Source organism: Apium graveolens, chromosome 2 (assembly GCF_009905375.1).
Source record: "Apium graveolens cultivar Ventura chromosome 2, ASM990537v1, whole genome shotgun sequence".
Classification (NCBI taxonomy): domain Eukaryota; kingdom Viridiplantae; phylum Streptophyta; class Magnoliopsida; order Apiales; family Apiaceae; genus Apium; species Apium graveolens.
Window position 1 is genome coordinate 51,663,312 of NC_133648.1, and position 20,341 is coordinate 51,683,652.

General features: G+C 40.1%; 2 protein-coding genes across 2 annotated transcripts; both read right to left on the minus strand.

Annotated features, from left to right (window-relative positions):
- Positions 1 to 762: 762 nt before the first annotated feature.
- On the minus strand, positions 763 to 1,293 carry LOC141689556 (uncharacterized). Its single transcript, XM_074493901.1, has one exon. The coding sequence runs from the start codon at positions 1,291 to 1,293 to the stop codon at positions 763 to 765; it is 531 nt and encodes a 176-aa protein (XP_074350002.1).
- A 10,707-nt stretch (positions 1,294 to 12,000) lies between these two features.
- Positions 12,001 to 12,903, minus strand: LOC141689574 (uncharacterized). The gene has a single exon (XM_074493918.1). It carries the CDS (start codon positions 12,901 to 12,903, stop codon positions 12,001 to 12,003), a length of 903 nt encoding a protein of 300 aa, XP_074350019.1.
- Between the last annotated feature and the right edge of the window lie 7,438 nt (positions 12,904 to 20,341).

The following is a 20,341-nucleotide window of genomic DNA, read 5'->3' on the forward strand; positions in this document are numbered from 1 at the left end:
ATGATATGCTGCTATCCTGATCTGAGAATCTTTGAGTTTCTTCGATCATGTCCAAATAGAGCCGATGATTGACCTCATTTGCCTCTGAGTCATAGTTTTCCCTTCGAAAAGAACTTGCCCCTACCTCAACGGGCACCATAGCTTCACACCCATACATTAAAGAGAAAGGGGTCTCTCCGGTTGTAGTTCGGGGAGTTGTGTTGTAAGACCACGATACCTGGGCGAGCTCCTCTGGCCATGTCCCTTTCTTCTATTCAAGCTTTGCCTTTAAGGTGTGCTTAATGATTTTGTTAACAGCCTCCGTCTGCCCATTACTTTAGGGTGACAAACTGCACTAAAGCTCTTCTGAATCCCCAGTTGTTCATAAAATTCTCGCATTTCCTTGCTATCGAACTATTTCACGTTGTCAGATATCAATTTGTAAGGGATGCCATAGCGGCACACAATAGTCATGTGCACAAACTCTCTGAGTTTTTTTCCGTGATAATTGCTAGAGGCTCGGCCTCTGCCCACTTAGTGAAATAATCCACCACGATAACCGCATACTTGACACCTCCTTTGGCCTTCGGGAGTTCTCTAATTAGATCAATTCCCCACATAGCGAAGGGCCAAGGGCTCATGAGGGATGTGAGGGGAGCCACGGGGATGTTATAATAATTGGCATATCGCTGGCACTTATCACAGGCTCAGGAGAATTCAAAGGCATCTTTTTTCATTATTGGTCAATAGTAACCTTGACGGAGGATTTTCTGAGCTAGAGAACTACCCCCGAGTGATTTCCACAAATGCCCTCGTGTACTTCCTTAGGATATAATTGCATTCATCCCCATCTATACACTTGAGGAGGGGCGCACTAAATCCTCTTCTATATAAGACCACATCGTATATCACATAGCGGGATGCCTTGTATCTTATCCTCCTTGCCTCATTCTTTTCATCCGGGAGTAAACCTTCTTTTATGTAGGCTAAGATAGGTGTTATCCATGTGGGGCCGAGGTCATTACTGAGGCTGATCACCTCATGCTCGGGCACGCTAGGCAGCCTCTGTATGTCAAGGGGCACGACCCCTAGCAGAGTGGCCTCGCGGCGTGAGCCGAGTTTAGCTAGTTCATCCGCACCTTCATTCTGCTCGTGCGGGATTAGTTCCAGCCTTACCTCGTTGAACCTTGCGATTATCCTTTGCGCACACTTCAGGTAGAGCTCCGTTCTCGGCCCCTTAGCCTGATACCCCCCGTTTATCTGATATACCACAATCACGGAGTCACTATACACATTCAAATTCTCCACCTTCATTTCCAAAGCTAGCTTGAGACCGTTGATCAGGGCCTTGTTGGGAACCACGGACTTAGGGTGTTACTACGTTTTATGATAAAGATTACGAAAAGAGGATTACCTTGTTAATGGTTGATTCCACGCTCTTCTATTGTATTCCCAAATTCCCTTGAGCGAAGTGTGGCCTCCGTCTTCTCAAGTTATCCTCTCTTCTTGCTCCTTGGTGGCTACAATATGTTTTCACATAATCCCAAGCAAGAAGAGAATAAGAATATATATAGGCTACAATAGGGACCATGGATAATTAGGTTGGGCCTTCTAATTACATCTTGAGCCTAGCCCAATGTAATTAAATATTAATTCTATCCACTAAAGAATTAATATTTGCACTACCTTTCCTAATACCATAATTTAATTAATTCGGTTCCAATATTATTTGCTTATTAAATTTCCCATGTTTAAAATATCATATGTCCATTAATTAAATAAATTACTGATAATTTATTTAATTAATATCTTTTATCCTTGATCATCCAGTCAACCTTTATTTAATTATGCCAGAATAAATTCGACCTGCAGGGTTTCACATAATTAAATCTTTTTGAGCTTTCAAGGGGACATCATTAACCCGAATATTATCAGGACATGGATTCCTTCAATAAATAATATCCACCATGTATATAATTCCATCACCCAAAATATAATGATATAATTCAAAAGAATTATTTCATATATAAATCAAAGCATGTAAATAATATACACGTGTCAATTACTATTTCCGGATTAAGAACCTAAGCATTAATAATAACATAGAATCTTAGTTCTCCTTCTTAATCAGTATTAAGGGAACAATTCTAAATTTGATCATGTTCAATATACACAAAGTATACTAGTATTATTTATTAGTCAATATAAACTAATCTAAATAATACTACAGCCATACCAGTGGATTGTCCAACACCACCTGTGCTGTGAACCTTATTATATTATATAACCATATTTAACAATCTAATATTCTGTATCCCATTTGATACTAGATTGTTCACAATATATAATATTAGACAACATGTAAACATTCAAATGATTCTCAAATAAACTAGCCAGAAATAAATGTACATACTTTAAATAAATATTTTTAGTATACACTAACAATCTCCCACTTATACTCAAAATATTCTATGTGTACATCAGTGTTTATTTAATCCACTATTATATAAAAATCTATGTGTCCATCCATCTGACTCCTATCGCTTCCACATGCTTGTCAAAAACCTTGGTTGGCAAGCTCTTTGTGAAAGGATCTGCTCGGTTGTCTTCTGATGATATGTGAGCCACAACTATATCCCCTCGCTTAACGATTCCTCATATGAGATGATACTTACGTTCAATATGTTTAGCTGTTTTGTGATCTCGCGGTTCCTTTGAATTTACCACAGCACCAGTGTTATCACAATACACTGTCAAGCTCCTAGGCAAATTAGGTACCACATCTAAGTCCAAAAGGAAGTTCCTGAACCATACAGCCTCCTTGGCAGCCTCAGAGGCCGCCACGTACTCAGCCTCCATGGTGGAGTCTGCAATGCATTTCTGCTTTACACTCCTCCATATAACGGCTCCACCTCCCAAAGTAAAAACATATCCCGAGGTTGATTTCCTCTTATCCCTATCTGATTGGAAATCTGAATCAGTATATCCCAAAGGAAATAGATCTGAGGCCTTGTAAATTAACATATACTCCTTAGTCCTTCTCAGGTACTTGAGTATAGTTTTTACTGCACTCCAATGTTCCTGACCTGGGTTCGACTGATATCTACTAACCATGCCTACAGCAAAGCAGATGTCAGGCCTCGTACATAACATAGCATACATTAAGCTTCCACATGTTGAAGCATAAGGAACTGCTTTCATGCTCTCTATATCCTTAGGTGTCGAAGGAAACTGCTTCTTAGATAGAGCAACTCCATGCTTAAAAGGTAAAAAACCTTTCTTAGAGTTCTGCATGTTAAAACGAGCTAATACTTCATCAATGTAGGGCTCTTGAGATAAAGCCAACATCCTTTTCTTGCGATCCCTTATAACTTTGATCCCAAGGATGTATGCCGCTTCACCTAAGTCCTTTATGTCAAATTGTTTGAACAACCATGCCTTTACTGATGACAACATCTCAACATTGTTTCCAATGAGTAAAATATCATCTACATATAGTACTAGAAAAACCACTGCATTACCTTCACTTCTCTTATACACGCACGATTCGCTTGGACTTTGATCAAATCCATATGACTGGACTGCCTGATCAAAACGAATATTCCAGTCTCTAGAAGCTTGTTTAAGTCCATAAATAGACCTCTTAAGCTTACATACCAGATGCTCTTGGCCTTCCTAAATGAATCCTTTTGGTTGCTGCATATAGATGGTTTCTTCAAGACTTCCATTAAGAAAAGCTGTCTTGACATCCATTTGCCAAATCTCATAATCGAGATGAGCTGCTATAGATAAAAGAATACGGATTAACTTAAGCATGACTACCGGTGAAAAGGTTTCCTCATAATCGATACCTTCTTTCTGAGTATACCCTTTCGCAACAAGTCTTGCTTTCCAGGCTTTCACCTTTTTATCTAATCCCCTCTTTTTCTTGTAGATCCACTTACATCCAATAGGTTTTATACCTTTGGGTGGTTCCACGAGCTCCCAGACCTGATTAGAATACATTGATTCTATCTCAGATTCCATCGCCTTTTGCCAAAGATCTGCATCTTTGTCTTGTACTGCCTCTTCGTATGTACGGGGATCATCATCATGTTCACCAGGGACCAAGTCTGAAGACTCTCCCAAAAACATGAATCTATCAGGCTGTTGAACAACCCTCCCACTACGACGAGGCACTGGTGTGGTATTAGTGACAGGTTGTACATTATGTTGTGGTTGTTCTACTTGTACTACAGTTTCATGGGTATTATTTGTCCCTCCCACTAGTTCCTCTAAAACGACACTACTCATGGGTTTGTGATTCATTATATAGTCCTCCTCCAAGAATCTTGCATTGGTGCTAACAATGACATCCCGATTCTTCGGACTATAAAATAAATATCCTTTCGTTCCCATGGGGTAGCCTACAAACAACTTTACTTCTGTACGAGATTCTAACTTAGTCGCGTTCTTGTTCAGCACATGTGCTGGACAACCCCATATTCGAATATGTCTTAGACTCGATTTATCCCCGATCCACAATTCTAAGGGGGTTTTAGGAACCGACTTAGAAGGTACTAAGTTCAGAAGATAAGCTGCTGTCTCTAAGGCATATCCTCAAAATGACTTGGGTAAATCCGAATAACTCATCATCGATCTAACACTCTCTAAAAGAGTCTGGTTCCTTCTCTCTGCTACACCGTTCTGCTGGGGTGTGCCTGGTGCAGTTAACTGGGATTCTATCCCATTTTCTGATAAATATTCCCTAAATTCTCCAAGCAAGTATTCGCCACCACGATCTGATCGTAGTGACTTGATACTTTTATTAAGTCGCTTCTCCGTTTTAGCTTTGTACTCTTTGAACTTATCAAAGCACTCAGACTTACGGCGCAACAAATAAACGTACCCATATCTAGAATAATCATTAATGAAAGTGACGAAATATTCATAACCACCTCTTGCTTGGATATTCATGGGTCCACATAAATCAGAGTGAACCAATTCTAATACTTGTTTGGCTCTATTCCCCTTTGCCTTGAAAGGCCTATTAGTCATTTTACCTTCCAAGCAGGATTCACAAACTGGAAATGGCTCCACTGCCAATGAGCTTAAAGGCCCGTCTACTACCAGTCTTTGAATCCTCCTCAAGTTAATATGACCTAATCTCAAGTGCCAAAGATATGTTTGGTTCAAACTAGAAGGTTCCTTTCTTTTAGTAGAGTTAGAAGATGTGTTGTTCAATTCCCTAAATTGCAGTTGCAGTGCAGGTTGACTAGGATTAATTATATACAAATTGTCTTGCAATGTACCAGAACATATAATTCGTTTATTCATCATAATAGAAACATTACGATCCAAACAAACATTATAACCATCCAAAGCAAGTTTAGAAACCGAAATTAAATTCCTTCTAAAAGAAGGTACATAAAGACAATTGTTCAAAACCAAAATCCTATCAGAACCAAAAGATAAATGAATAACTCCTACTGCAACTACTGCTACTTTCGTAGCATCTCCCATGAACACGTATATCTCACCATCTCTAAGCATTCTGGATAGTTGGAACCCCTGCATAGAATTAAAAACATGATCAGTGGCTCCTGTATCTACACACCAAGTGCTCGTAGATATAGCCGCTATAAATGTTTTTGTAACTAGAGAAAGAGACATACCAGTATTGTTTGTCTTCTTAGGAAGAGGACAATCCTGTTTCCAGTGACCTGACTGTTTGCATCTGAAGCACTTTCCCTTAGGCTTTTTCACACCACCTTGAACTCCCACTGCCTTCACAGCATTCTGTGTCTGAGCCTTTTTCTTCTGCTTAATACCTTTCGGCTTAGAGGAAGAACCTTTCTCAGCCACATTCACTTGAACACTCTGCCGAAATAATCCTTCAGCTGCCTGAAATTCTGTCAGCAGTTCCGCAAGACTATACTGCCTCTTGTTCATGTTGTAATTCAAGCGGAACTGCTCAAAACTCTTGGACAAGCTCATAAGGATAATGTCAATCTGGGTTTCCCCGTCAAGTTCAGCACCAAGGATCTCTATCTCATTGAGATGCGACATCATCTTGAGAACATGATCCCTTACAAGTGTGCCTTCAGCCATCTGAGTGTTCATTAAAGCCTTCATGGCTACTTGCCTAGCAGCCCTATTCTGATCTCCAAAAAGTTCCTTGAGATTAAAGAGCATATCCGAAGCAGTGGCCATAGACTGATGCTGATGCTGCAAAACACCCGACATTGCTGCCAGAATGTAACATCGCGACATCTCATCAGCCTTAATCCACCGTTTATAATACTCTTTCTCATCTTCAGGAGCATCAGCAGCAGGCTGTTCAGGCTTGGGTTCATAAGTGCAAAACTTGTACTCCTCAGCAGTCAACACAATGTTCAAATTTCGTTTCCATTCAATATAGTTAGGTCCGGTAAGTTTGTTATCCTTAAGTATGGTGAATAGTGGATTAAAGCCTATTTTATCCTGAGAATCATGCATAAAAACATCACATAAATAAGGGTGCATTAATTATTAAGATCTATTGATTCCTCTAACACTTATTAAAATTTAATGCACTAACATCTAAACACCATAAGCTTCTGGTACGCCACGATGTGTGACATGTATACTACCTAATTTTGTTTAAATGTTACTTCGGTCCTATTACTAAACAATATGCCACGTTGGGGTGGACTATATTATTTTTTATAGCTAAGTGTATACCATCATCAAATCTTAAATTATTTGAAATCTATGGAACTTGGTACGCCACGATGGGTGGCGTGTATACCTTCCAATATTCGTAATTTTGCCTTGAATAGAATACTTCAATTCAATATTCATCAATGGTTTGATTTCCAGGTAGTGGAGGAGTCACATCGGTCTCGCTTAAAACCCACAGCCTTACAAGTTCGATGAACTCGTTTTTGACAAAATCGCAGCAAATCAGAAATAAAGAAAATCCGTATTTTATTCCTTTTAAAAATTAATTTAAGAAGTTTGTTCTAGTAATTTCTATAACATTCTAGACACCATAAATTATATGCCACGATGGGTGACGTATATATAATTTATATTCGTCTTTATGTTAAATTACCTACAACCAATAATGGAGACCATGGGATTTAATTTCATATTAATTCCCTCTCCCACTTAGAATTTTTTATTAAAATTGAGGAATTTTAAAATTAAATGGGGCCCTATGTTGTTATAATTATGTCTAATCATGCATTCAAAATACACACATAATTTTAGCAACATATAACATTTAATTAAAGCAATAAATAAAATTTATGTCCATGTCGTCCTAATTAAGTTAAACATGCAATTTTAAAAGAATTACACACATAATTAACGACACACATAATCAATAAATTAAAGCAATAATTAAAATTTAATGGAAAAAATTAAAATAAATTTTCCACTATTATGGCCCTTGAAAAAAATCCAGCTCTCAAAAAAAATCTGCCTTAAGCGCGCCCCGACGCCCTCAGCAGCCCCAGCAGCCCCAGCTGCCGCAGCAGCTGCAGCGCGCGCGCCTTTTACTTTTCTGTGAGTTTTGTTTTGATTTTGTTCGATCCAAACATCAACAGCAGCCCCTTGTAATCGCACAGCGGAACAAAAAACTACCGGAATTGATTTCCGATCACACATAACTATTACAAAATACCCGGAACAATTACAAAAAAAATAGATCTAATACAAAACTAATTTTGTAAAATCTATTCTAACACGATCAACCCTCGTGTAAATTAGAACCACGATTAAACCACGTGGAAACTGAAACAAAAATTAACCACGATTAAACCACGTGAAATCCAAACACATAATTAAAATATACATGGCCATAATAGTGGATTAATAACCTACATCAAAAACAATACAAGCAAAACACTATATACACGCATATATAATTACGACATGGACATTATATCATAAAACGTATAATCCATTACCAGGCTCTTGATACCAATTATTGGGAACCACGGACTTAGGGTGTTACTACGTTTTACGATAAAGATTACGAAAAGAGGATTACCTTGTTAATGATTGATTCCACGCTCTTCTATTGTATTCCTAAATTCCCTTGAGCGAAGTGTGGCCTCCGTCTTCTCAAGTTATCCTCTCTTCTTGCTCCTTGGTGGCTACAATATATTTTCACATAATCCCAAGCAAGAAGAGAATAAGAATATATATAGGCTACAATAGGGACCATGGATAATTAGGTTGGGCCTTCTAATTACATCTTGAGCCTAGCCCAATGTAATTAAATATTAATTCAATCCACTAAAGAATTAATATTTGTACTACCTTTCCTAATACCGTAATTTAATTAATTCGGTTCCAATATTATTTGCTTATTAAATTCCCCATATTTAAAATATCATATGTCCATTAATTAAATAAATTACTGATAATTTATTTAATTAATATCTTTTATCCTTGATCATCCACTCAACCTTTATTTAATTATGCCAGAATAAATTCCACCTGCAGGGTTTCACATAATTAAATCTTTTTGAGCTTTCAAGGGGACATCATTAACCCGAATATTATCAGGACATGGATTCCTTCAATAAATAATATCCACCATGTATATAATTCCATCACCCAAAATATAATGATATAATTCAAAAGAATTATTTCATATATAAATCAAAGCATGTAAATAATATACACGTGTCAATTACTATTTCCGGATTAAGAACCTAAGCATTAATAATAACATAGAATCTTAGTTCTCCTTCTTAATCAGTATTAAGGGAATAATTCTAAATTTGATCTTGTTCAATATACACAAAGTATACTAGTATTATTTATTAGTCAATATAAACTAATCTAAATAATACTACAGCCATACCAGTGGATTGTCCAACACCACCTGTGCTGTGAACCTTATTATATTATATAACCATATTTAACAATCTAATATTCTGTATCCCATTTGATACTAGATTGTTCACAATATATAATATTAGACAACATGTAAACATTCAAATGATTCTCAAATAAACTGGCCAGAAATAAATGTACATACTTCAAATAAATATTTTCAGTATACACTAACAGACCTCATATTCAACATCATTATTTGTTGCATGAAAGGCCAGATGGGTCGCGCGTCTAATCTTATGCGCCTCCGGGCTGATTAACTCAATTCCAGCTCCTGTACCATCCCCATTAGAGGCTCCATCCACAAATAGGCTCCATCATGAGGCGCTATTTTGGCTCTTCAGCCCGACTTCTTCTGTGCTAGGTATGACAACAAGGGCTCCCGGCTCCACTTCTTGATGTGGAAGAAATTCCATCACAAAATTAGTCAGGGCTTGGCCTTTGATTGCGTTCTTTGGCTTATAATCCACTTCAAATTGGACGAGCTCAACCGTCCACTTCAGTATTTGACCAGAAGACTCCGGTTTATACATTACTTTCTTGAGAGGGTAGGAGGTTCGCACTTCTATCCTGTGCGCCTGAAAATAGGGCCTGAGCTTTCGGGAGGCCAGGATTAGAGCATATGCTAATTTCTCAAGGCTCGTGTACCGAGTCTCCGCGTCAGCCAGCCTTTTACTCATATAATATACTGGGAGCTGGATACCATATTCCTCTCAAACCAATACCGTACTTACTGCAAAGTCAGAGACGACCAAGTATAGGACCAAAGTCTCTCCCTCCTTTGGGTTGGAAAACATTGCAGGGCTGCTGAGATGCTTCTTTAAATTCTGGAAGGCTTCTTCATATTTTTCTGTCCACTCAAAATTCCTTCACACTCCTTTAATTACTTTGAAGAACTCCTGGAATTTGTCGGAGGACTTTGAGATGAAGCGGTTTAAGGCAGCCACTCGCCTCGTTAAGCTTTGGACGTCCTTCACCCGTCGGGGGGATCTCATCTCGCGTAGGGCTCGTATCTTGGCGGGGTTGGCCTCAATTCCCCTATGGTTGATAATAAATCCTAAAAATTTCCCTGACTCGACCCCGAACACAGATTTCTGTGGGTTGAGCTTCATCATGTACTCCCTTAGGATCTGGAACATATCCGATTGGTGACGGACATGATCATTTGCTTCCTTTGACTTCACAAGCATGTCATCTACATAGGCCTCCATGGTCTTCCCCAACTGATGTTTGAACTTCTTATTCACCAGCTTCTGATAGGTTGCCCCTGCATTAAGGACCCCGAAAGGCATTCCGATATAACAATAGAGGCCCCTATCAGTGATAAAGGAGGTGTGCTCCTGATCTGTCCCATACATTGGGATTTGGTTATATCCCGAATAAGCATCCATGAAGCTAAGTAATGCGTGCCCAGCTGTAGAGTCAACCAGCTGGTCATTTCGGGGCAGAGGAAAACTATCTTTTGGGAAAGCTTTGTTCAGGTCGGTGAAGTCCACGCATGTCCTCCACTTGCCATTGGGCTTCTTGACAAGCACGGGGTTGGCCAGCCATATGGGGTAGAAGGCTTCCCTTACAAGCCCTGCCTCCATTAGTCTATCTACTTCTTCTCTGAGGGCCTCTGCCCTCTCTCCACTAATCGGCCGTCTCTTCTATCTAACCCCCTTCTTTTTCGGGTCCAAGTTGAGCCGGTGGCACATGACATTTGGGTCAATCCCTATCATATCAGAGTGTGACCATGCAAAGACATCTAAATTCCTCCTCAGGAAGCGGGCTAGATCCTCCCTCAAATCAGGACTTAAGTTAGAGCATATTCTGAGTACCTTGGAGGGATCATTTTGGTCTACCAAGATCGGGATTGTGTCCTCTGCGGCCCCAGCCCTCTCAACCATTGGGGGCATTCTCGGGTCTAAGTCTACTCGAACCTCACGCGATTCTCCCACTTTCGTGATTGTTAAGCCTTCCGTATCCTCGGCCGGTGAACTCGGGCCGGATTTATCAAGCATTCAGAGGTCGTAGTGACAGTGTGAGTGATCCCTTTGGGCAGATCCATAGTCATTATCATTTCTTCGCGTGCCCATTTCCCTTTCCTGAGTCTTGCAGCGATCCGTTCTGGGCTCTCTTCTTCATTACTTGCCTCTTCCACAATCCTTTCTTATATCAATATGATGGGCTGAGAGGCTTCCATCAGCAAGGCCCCTGGGCGTGGTTCCACCTGAATCCCCATGTGCTCGAAATAGTTCTCAGGCAACTCTTCGATTGAAATTAGGTTACAAGTCTCGTGTCCCTCAGGACGTACTCTCTTCCTGCTCTCTGCCTCTTCCATGAGGATATCGTCCTCACCCGCTTGGACCATCTCCTTTGATGCATTTTCTGACTCAGCCGCCCTGAGTGCCTGGTTGTAGCAGACCCTCGATTCATATTGACAGCTCTTCAAGAAGCCTACCCCCGTGGGGGTTGGGAATTTTACCGTCATGTGATGGATCGAGGTCACCATCCTCATTGCCCTCATAAGGGGTCTACCCACTATAACATTGTAGGCACAAGGCTGATCTAGAACCGTGAACATAGCGATCTGGGTGGCCACATAGGGCTCTTCTCCTATTATTATCGGGAGCCAAATTGTCCCTTTCACTCCGATCGAGTTCCCCGTGAACCCGTACAGGTGTCCACCTGTCGAGGTTAATTCTCTATCCAATAATCTCAGCTTCTTGTAGGCATCATAAGTCAAAACGTCGGCCGAGCTCTCGGTATCCACCATTGCTCGGTGAACATTCACCGTCCCAATCTTCATTTTTATAACCAGGACATCTATATGAGGGTAATACACCCATTTGGGATCGTTCTCCTTAAACACGATGTCATCACCTCCCTTTCAAAGAGCTCCGGGGGCCATTGGCTCAAATGGTTGACGTTGGTGAGGGGCTTGTCCTTTGCTTCTCGGGCATACCTGTCCATCGCCTTCCGGCTGTCTCCGCCAATATGAGACCCGCCTAGAATAATATGAATTCTTTCGGCCCAAGGTACCCTCTCTTTATCTTCTGCGGCTGGAGGAGGGACAGTATGATAATCAGTTTTATTTCTTCGAACCTCCTTGACAGCCCATTCTGTAAGCTTCCCTTGCCTTATCAACGTCTCGATTTCATCCTTCAATTATCTGCAATCAGCTGTATCGTGCCCCGTGGCCTCATGATATGCACAATACTTCGAGGTGTCCCTCTTGTTATAGTCTGTGAGAGGGGCTGCCTTCTGGAATACCCCCTTCCCAGCATAGGTAGCATATATATGGTCGATAGAGGCTACCATAGGGGTGTGTGTCTGCCATTTGCTTGTATAAGGTCTCCCTGAATCTTTGTTTATCTCTTTACCTCGGGCAGGCTTTTTGGGGCTTGAGCTACGCCGATATGTCTTTCTCCTCTCATCAGGGCTCGAAGACCGGTCTCTTTTATCTCGATAGTTCTCGCTAATTTTTAGCTCTCTCATCGACTTCTCTACCCTCTTAAAGGGTTCAGCTTGCTCATAGAACTCGGACAAGGTTCTCGGCTTACTCGCTTGGAGGCTCTTCCAGAATTTCGACCCTTCTTTCAATCCTGCAATCAAGAAATTCTTGATAGTCTCATCACTGGCTCCCCTCACCTTGGGGACTTCGGCGTTGAACCGACGAAAGTATTCTTCCAGAGGCTCCCCCTCCCTTTGTTTGATGTTGGCTAACGTGGCCACATGAGGTGAGTAGTGGAGGGTGGACTGAAATTGTCTGACGAACAAGTTCTCCAATTGACGCCATGTCCTTATGCTAGCAGGCCCCAACTTGGAGAACCATTGTTGGGCACTACCCCTGAGTGATGCCGCGAAGAGTCTGCAGCGAGTCATCTCCGGCACCTGATAGACTTCCATCTCAGTGTTAAATTGTATAAGGTATTCCACCGGGTCGGCTTTGCCATTGAATAGAAGGTCGGGGTTGTGCCTAAATACCCGAGGCAGGGGGGATGATCGGATGGCAGCCGTGAACGGAGAAGGGGTAGCCGAGCTTGGGGGTCCCCTCTTCTCTCGCTCCATCTCATCTAAGATCCTCCTCAGGTCTCTTACTCTAACAACTTCTTCTTCTCTATCACCACCCGCGTTACTTGAATGGTGTGAGCCTTGAGGTCGCTCGCGGCATCCTCCTCCACCAGCTCACACTTGTGACTCCTCTTCATGATTGTCTCCGCATCTACGTCGATCCTCCCTCCGGGGCGAGGTGCGCTGACGTTTTTCGAGAGGGGTCGCCGCGTGCTCTCTTTTTGAGCCTCTTTGAACCACGGGCTCTTTTTCTTCTCGCTCTTTCTTGCAATTCTCTAACTTAAGCCTGAGGTCGTGCTCGATTAGCTTTTTACCCACACGGTCTAGCACACTAGTCGACCTTGCCTCAGATGAAGCTGACTTCTGCCCCGATCTCTTAGAGATCTGGCTTCTCTGCTCTTCATGACCTTGGGGTATATTTTCCTCTTCATGCGATGCCTCTTTCTTCTGCTTGGTCTCAGTTGCCGCGTCATCAAAATCGTGGATCAGCCTCTTTTGAGGACCTTTACCCTTCCAGCTACACTGACAGATCTTGAGGCGGCAGGCCTTACGCTTGGCGTTCTGGACCGAGCTTCTCTCTACCCTTGACATCCGGGCGTTGATCTGATTCATCTGATCAGCTAGCCCTTCGAGATACGTCATGACCGCCTGCCCATCCACAGTTGTGATTGGTGGAGGTGGTGCATGATTCCCTGGGGGTGTGTGCTCGACCTCGTTCTAGTCCTTCTTCTAGCCCCCGCTTCCTGGTGTCGCCGCTTGTTTGCCCTCTTTGGTCATCTCTTATCCCTAAGATAGAATCCCCCTCCTTCTAGAACCAATTGTTATAGGGAGAATTTCGTATAACAGGGTTGTGGTGGTTGATAGGCGGAACAAGGATCGAAGACGGTGTTTGAAGGCGGAGGAAGGTTATGTATGGTGGTGCCTGAGCTTGTATGTTGACTCCTTAAGAAAGAATAGGGTTTGTTATTCTTTAGCAAGTGTCGACTCATGTCTCATACAAGTGCCTACGTACCCTATTTATAGGGATCAAACCTCACTTAGTTCTTGGGGAACAAGTCATGTAGGCTAGGGTTAGGGTTCTCCAACCTGTGCAGCCCAAGCCCACGATAAATTCAGGCCTTCAGCCAATTAGTCACGTAAATCTCGACCGGCTCCACACGCTTCCTACAATCTCGCGGTCATCTCCGCATTTCTTCCCGAAATTGTAGGAATAACCCGTGTCGACCCCGAAATCTACGAGCAACTCAATTATCTATGAGTCACTTTCCATGTTATACACAAAATCCTTCGATGCGGGCCGGCCTGGTCACCTCGGCCCGCACCACCTTTCTTTTCGAGTACTACAACGTTACCTCTGTCTTCATAAAAAGTGGACTCATGGGCCCAGCCCGCGTATGGGCACCTGAGCCCAGTCCGTATGTGGGCAACCGAGCCCAGCTCGAGTACAGTCACCTGAGTCCACCTCGCGTGTGGACACCTAAGCCTACCTCGCGTGTGGATACCAGATGGCAAGTGTGAGCCTTCTTTACAAGTGCGAGCCCAACTCGCATGTTATGAGACCAGCTCGCATGTCACGAGCCCAGCTCGCATGTCACGAGCCCAGCTCGCATGTCATGAGCCCAGTCCGCATGTGCTAGCCCAAGTCACATTAATCCATGATTCTATCCCACACATGAGAGTTCAGCTATTCAATACACCCATGGGGACCTGTTTAGGGCCATGACCGAAAGCGGGCATAACAAACTTGTTTCTTGCATTAAACAATTTGATTGACCTACTGCAACGAGCATAATTCTCAGGTCCAGTTTACTGTTTCACAAACAATATTAAACAATATCAAACATGCATGATCATTATTATGAAGATTAAGAGGATGTAAATTGTTACTCCCTCCATCCCACTATATTCTTTACATACTTTTGCCTCATGCTTGGCACGCATTTTAAGGCTATTATAAAATATAGTTCTATAATATTTTTTTAGAATTTTCTTTTTCTGTATAAAAGTTTAAATATTATATTTTTATTTAAAAGAAAAAAATATTTAAAATTATTTAGTGAACCATATTTTACGGGAGTCTTAAAATTTGTGTCGATCCCCCATCCCTCAATGTAAACAACCCACCGGGACGGAAGGAGTATCTTATATATACCTCAATATACTCCGAGTGATATTTCGTAATGTAAAGCTAGTACAAAGTAAATGGCTATTACTGTAAATACAAATTTGCTCGTCACTTATACATTTAATTTTAATTATTTTATAGAAGCCTCTTCTATTACATAATGAAATATAAGGAAAGAATATTATTTATCTTTGTGAATTTCCAATGTCATCCTCTAATTTTGTTTTCAAAGTCATAAAAATATTTACAGAGGCATTTTGAAAAAGTATATTATAATGGCTTGCACGGTAAAAATTCATAACTCGATAAATAAAGTGTAAAAGTTTAAAAAATTGAGAAGGCAGGCAGGGGAGGCGTAGCTCTAAATTTATATCATTATGACATCGTGCCTGATAGAGATATGAATCTACAATCCAGATAATGATGATGAGATGATGAGATGATGAGCTACATATACAGTTACTCCCTCTGTAGAAAGTATACATTGGGGGACGGGGAGCCGGCACGCATTTTAACGCTCCTTGTAACATATTTGCATAAATTATTTTAAAATTTTTTTCTTCTGAATTAAAATTTGATATTTGAAGTTTAATATAAAAAAAGAAAATTTTAAAAATAAATTAGGGAAGTATGTTTTTTATTCACCTTAAAATACGTGTCGAACATTGAAAAAAAACTGTATACAATCTGATGGGACAGAGGGAGTAGTATTTTACAGAGCTAGGCCCTAAATTAACCCGGAGTATGCGCTATCTTCATTTATATCCGACTCCAAAATATGATACATGTCTCGTATTTGTTTTATAATGGAAAAATTAAGTTTGGATAAAATATGATCCCGAATATGAACACTCATATACCCGCTCAAATTGGGTCTCATATTATTTTCTATAAAATGATTCTACCCGAATATTCAAATATTATCTATAACTCATATTCGATTTGACCCCATATGTAGAATATATTTCCAACCAATTATATTTGTAAGTAAATAATCATTTTATAAATTTTTATATCTTATATAAGTTTTAATTTCCTATAAATTATGACTTTTATAGTATTATATTTATTTTATACCAATAATCATCTGAATAATTGAAATAAAAATGATATTTAATGTTAGTGGATCATATTTTACTCGTATCCGATGGATTATAAACTACCCGGTTAGAAAATAAAAAAAACTGTACCGGCTCATATTCAGTTTGAATCCGATTCCCATATAACTGAGATCAGTTTGTATCTGAATAATATGATTTCAGATATAAATCTGGACACACTATATATTAAACAATACAATTCTTCAGTACGAGGGTGTCTGATTCTAGCCGAATTATTTTACAGCCCTAGAGCCTACTTTAGCATGAAATTATACCCCGTCTCCCGTAAATTGACAAATCTAAATGTGTGCAATAAATTTCACATGCAATATAGGTAGGTATGCACAAACTAAAAATATATGGTCTGTGTTGATAAAAGTGGCTAAAATGTTGTTTTGGGTGTTGCTGACTGTGATGCCCTCGTGTACTGCTAGCTGGCATCTCTCTCTCCAAAGTTTGTTACGAATAAATTGGATAGAGTCAATCCTTAGAATTAGTTAGAGATTTTATTTCTATATATTTTAGTTGTTATCTTTTTGTTTTTGCACCTGAGAATAATGTGGGTTTTCTCTATGAGATAAACATAAAAACCTCTAGTACCATTGTTATCATATCCTGAGTTTTAATGATGAAATCATCAGTTTAATGATCATTGTTGATATCTTGAGTTACTGATTATGAAGTACATGAGTCATAACATGGTATCAGAGCTTTGATAGTTTTTTTTTCCGCATCAAAAGACGTGTTGACGCCATTGTTTTCTGTTAGCTCAAGCTTGAATCGTGTTTCTCACTGTCTGTAAGTTTTCTTCTCTCAATTCATCATGAGTACTGTTGCTTCATACTCTTCTGCAACTGTTGGATCTACTGCTACGTCATCTACGTTTGATTCTGTTGGATCTACTGCTACGTCATCTACGTTTGATTCTCATCATCCGTATTATCTTCATCCATCAGACAGTCCTGGTATGCAAATCACTACTGTTATCTTAAGTGAGAATAATTATAATCATTGGCGTAGATCTATGGAGATTGCTATATCATCAAAGTTGAAACTAGGTTTTGTAGATGGATCTTGTACTAAACCTGTTACTACATCACCTATGTTACCTTATTGGACTCGTTGTAACAACATGGTGACTTCATGGTTGTTGAACTCTGTTTCAGCTGATATTAGGAGTAGTGTTGTTTATATTCCATCAGCTTGTGATATTTGGATAGATCTTGAGTCTCGTTATACTCAAAGTAATGTTCCAAAATTATTTTATTTACGGAAAGAGATTGCTCATCTCACACAGGGTACATTGTCTGTTTGTGCTTATTTTACTAAGTTTCGTACCTTACATGATGAACTTGAGTGTCTTTATTCTAAGCCTCGATGTGCCTGTGATAAGTGTACCTGCACTGTTAATGTCAAGCTTGATGAATTTGATAAGAATATTCAACTTACTCAGTTTTTGATGGGACTAAATGATACATTCACTGGCATTAGAGGACAGATCTTGTTGATGAAGCCTTTGCCATCATTAAGTCAAACATACTCTATGTTACTTCAAGAAGAAAGTCAACGTGAGGTACATAACTCTTCCAGTTTTGGAGCTGATAATGTTGTTATGGCAGTGAAATCAAATTTTTCTAAGCAGCAGCTTAGAGGCTCTCAAAATTCAGTCAAGAAGCCTGGTGATACTTCAATGGTTTGTGATTATTGTCATATGCCGGGTCATCTTCGAGATAAATGCTATTGCATTCATGGATTTCCTGCCTGGCATAAAATGTTTGGGAAGCCTAAACCTAAGCCAAAATTGCTCTCACCTAGAGGGTCGGTTGTGGCCAGCGTTGTGCATGACTCTTCTAACACTGTATCAGCAGGATTACAAAGTTCTTCTGATGGTTTAAACTTGTCTGAAGGACAGTGCAGACAACTCATTACTATGTTACAGAAAAACTTGACTGTAACATCACCTCAGATACAGTCTACTCAACACAGTGATGCTGAAGCTACAGATTGGATGACCTCAGCTAACGCCGTAAGGTTTTCAGGGATGGTTTGTAGTAAGCAACATTCTGTTAATTACATTCATGTGCTGGATAAGACACTTTCACAGAGTAAGTGGATTATAGATACAGGTGCAACAGATCATATTACACCTTTCTTACATCTGTTATATGATGTACATCCTTGTGCTGCTACTTTACAGTTACCTAATGGAGCTACAGCTGCTGTGAGTCATGTTGGAAGTCTGATTCTGACTCCGTTCTTGACTTTGTCTAATGTACTCTATGTTCCTTCGTTTGCGTACAATTTGCTATCTGTTTCCAAGTTGTTGTTGCAAGATTCTTCTTATGAAGTTAGCTTCTTAGCTGCTAAGTGTTATCTACAAAATCACAATTGGAAGCAAACAGTAGAACTTGGCAAAGAAGAAGGGGGTCTTTATATGCTTACAAGTGATCCTCATTCCACTGCTTTGTCGTTCAAATCTACTGGTATGGCTTCTACTGTTGTGTCTGATGTCTTTGTTGCAAATGTTTATAGTTCTGATGTTTGGCATGCTAGACTTGGGCATGCTTCTGCCAAGGTAGTTCAAATGTTACCTGTTACTTGTGATAAAAAAGTGCTTGATGTCTGTGATAGTTGTTACCTTGCTAAACAAACCAGGTTAAGTTTTCCTCTGAGTACTTCCACCAGTGCTCAACTATTTGATTTAGTACATGCAGATCTTTGGGGTCCATATAGGTTTAAGACTCATGGTACCTGTACTATGTTTTTAACCTTGGTTGAAGATAAATCCAGGACAACTTGGATATATTTGGTGGCTGATAAATCCTCTGTTTCTCAGCTTATTCAAGAATTTGTTACACTGATTCGAAATCAGTATCATGTTGTTGTTAAAACTTTTCGAACAGACAATGGCACTGAGTTTATGAACCATTCTCTGACCAACTTTTTTGCTTCCTTAGGTATTCTACATCAATCCAGCTGTGCTTACACACCGCAGCAAAATGGATTAGTAGAACGTAAGCATAGGCACTTGTTAAACTGTGCAAGGGCTCTACGTTTTCATGCTAATCTGCCATTGGTTTTCTGGGGAGATTATTTATTAACAGCTGCTTATTTGATTAATAGAACTCCCTCTCCTTCCTTGAATAATAAGAGTCCTTATGAGATTCTACATGACTGTGTACCTGATTACTCTGATCTACGCATTTTTGGTTGTCTATGCTATGCTGCTGTGCTACCTCATTCTTCAGACAAGTTTGCTGCTTGGTCTGTAAAAGGGGTATTTATTGGTTATCCATATGGTAAGAAAGGCTACAAGGTTTTGGATTTAAATACACGTAAGATTTTTGTTTCTCGAGATGTGCAGTTTGTTGAAACTATCTTTCCATTTAAAGATATAGATGTGACTCCACCTCAACATTTATTTCCCGATTCATCTGTGTTTGTTGAGGATGAGCCACTTCAATTTCCACTTGTGCTTGATAATACTGATTCTGCATTGTCTGCTGAGATTACTGAACCTTCATCAGCTACTGATTCTTTGATTACTGATGTGCTACCTCCTATAAATGAGGCTCCAGTACTTCGACCTTCTAGACAGAGACATCTACCTGCCAAGTTTCTTGACTATACTGGACTACCTCCTACATTGTGTGGTTCTATTTCAGCAAATCAAATTTCTACTATGCAAATGGCAACTGTTTCATCTTCAGTTGATTCTACCTCTCATTCAACAATCTTAGTTGATGAACCTCAACATTATAAGCAAGCTGTTGATATTCCAGAATGGTGCACAGCAATGAATGTAGAACTTGCTGCACTTGAGGCAAATCATACATGGGAAGTTGTACCTCTTCCTCCTAACAAGAATGCAGTTGGTTGCATATGGATATACAAAGTCAAGTACTTACCAAATGGACAAATTGATCGTTTTAAAGCTCGGTTAGTAGCAAAAGGTTTTACTCAAACAGCAAACATGGACTATTTTGAAACGTTTGCTCCGGTTGCAAAGATGACTACATTTCGTCTTCTCCTTGCCTTGGCTGCTCAATATTGTTGGTCCATTACTCAACTTGATGTTACAAATGCGTTTCTACATGGAACACTGGATGAGGAAGTGTACATGTCTGTGCCTTTAGGTTATACAATTCCTGCTGAAATTCTGGCCAAGTATCCAAATCAGAAATTGGTGTGTCGTTTGCTTAAGTCACTT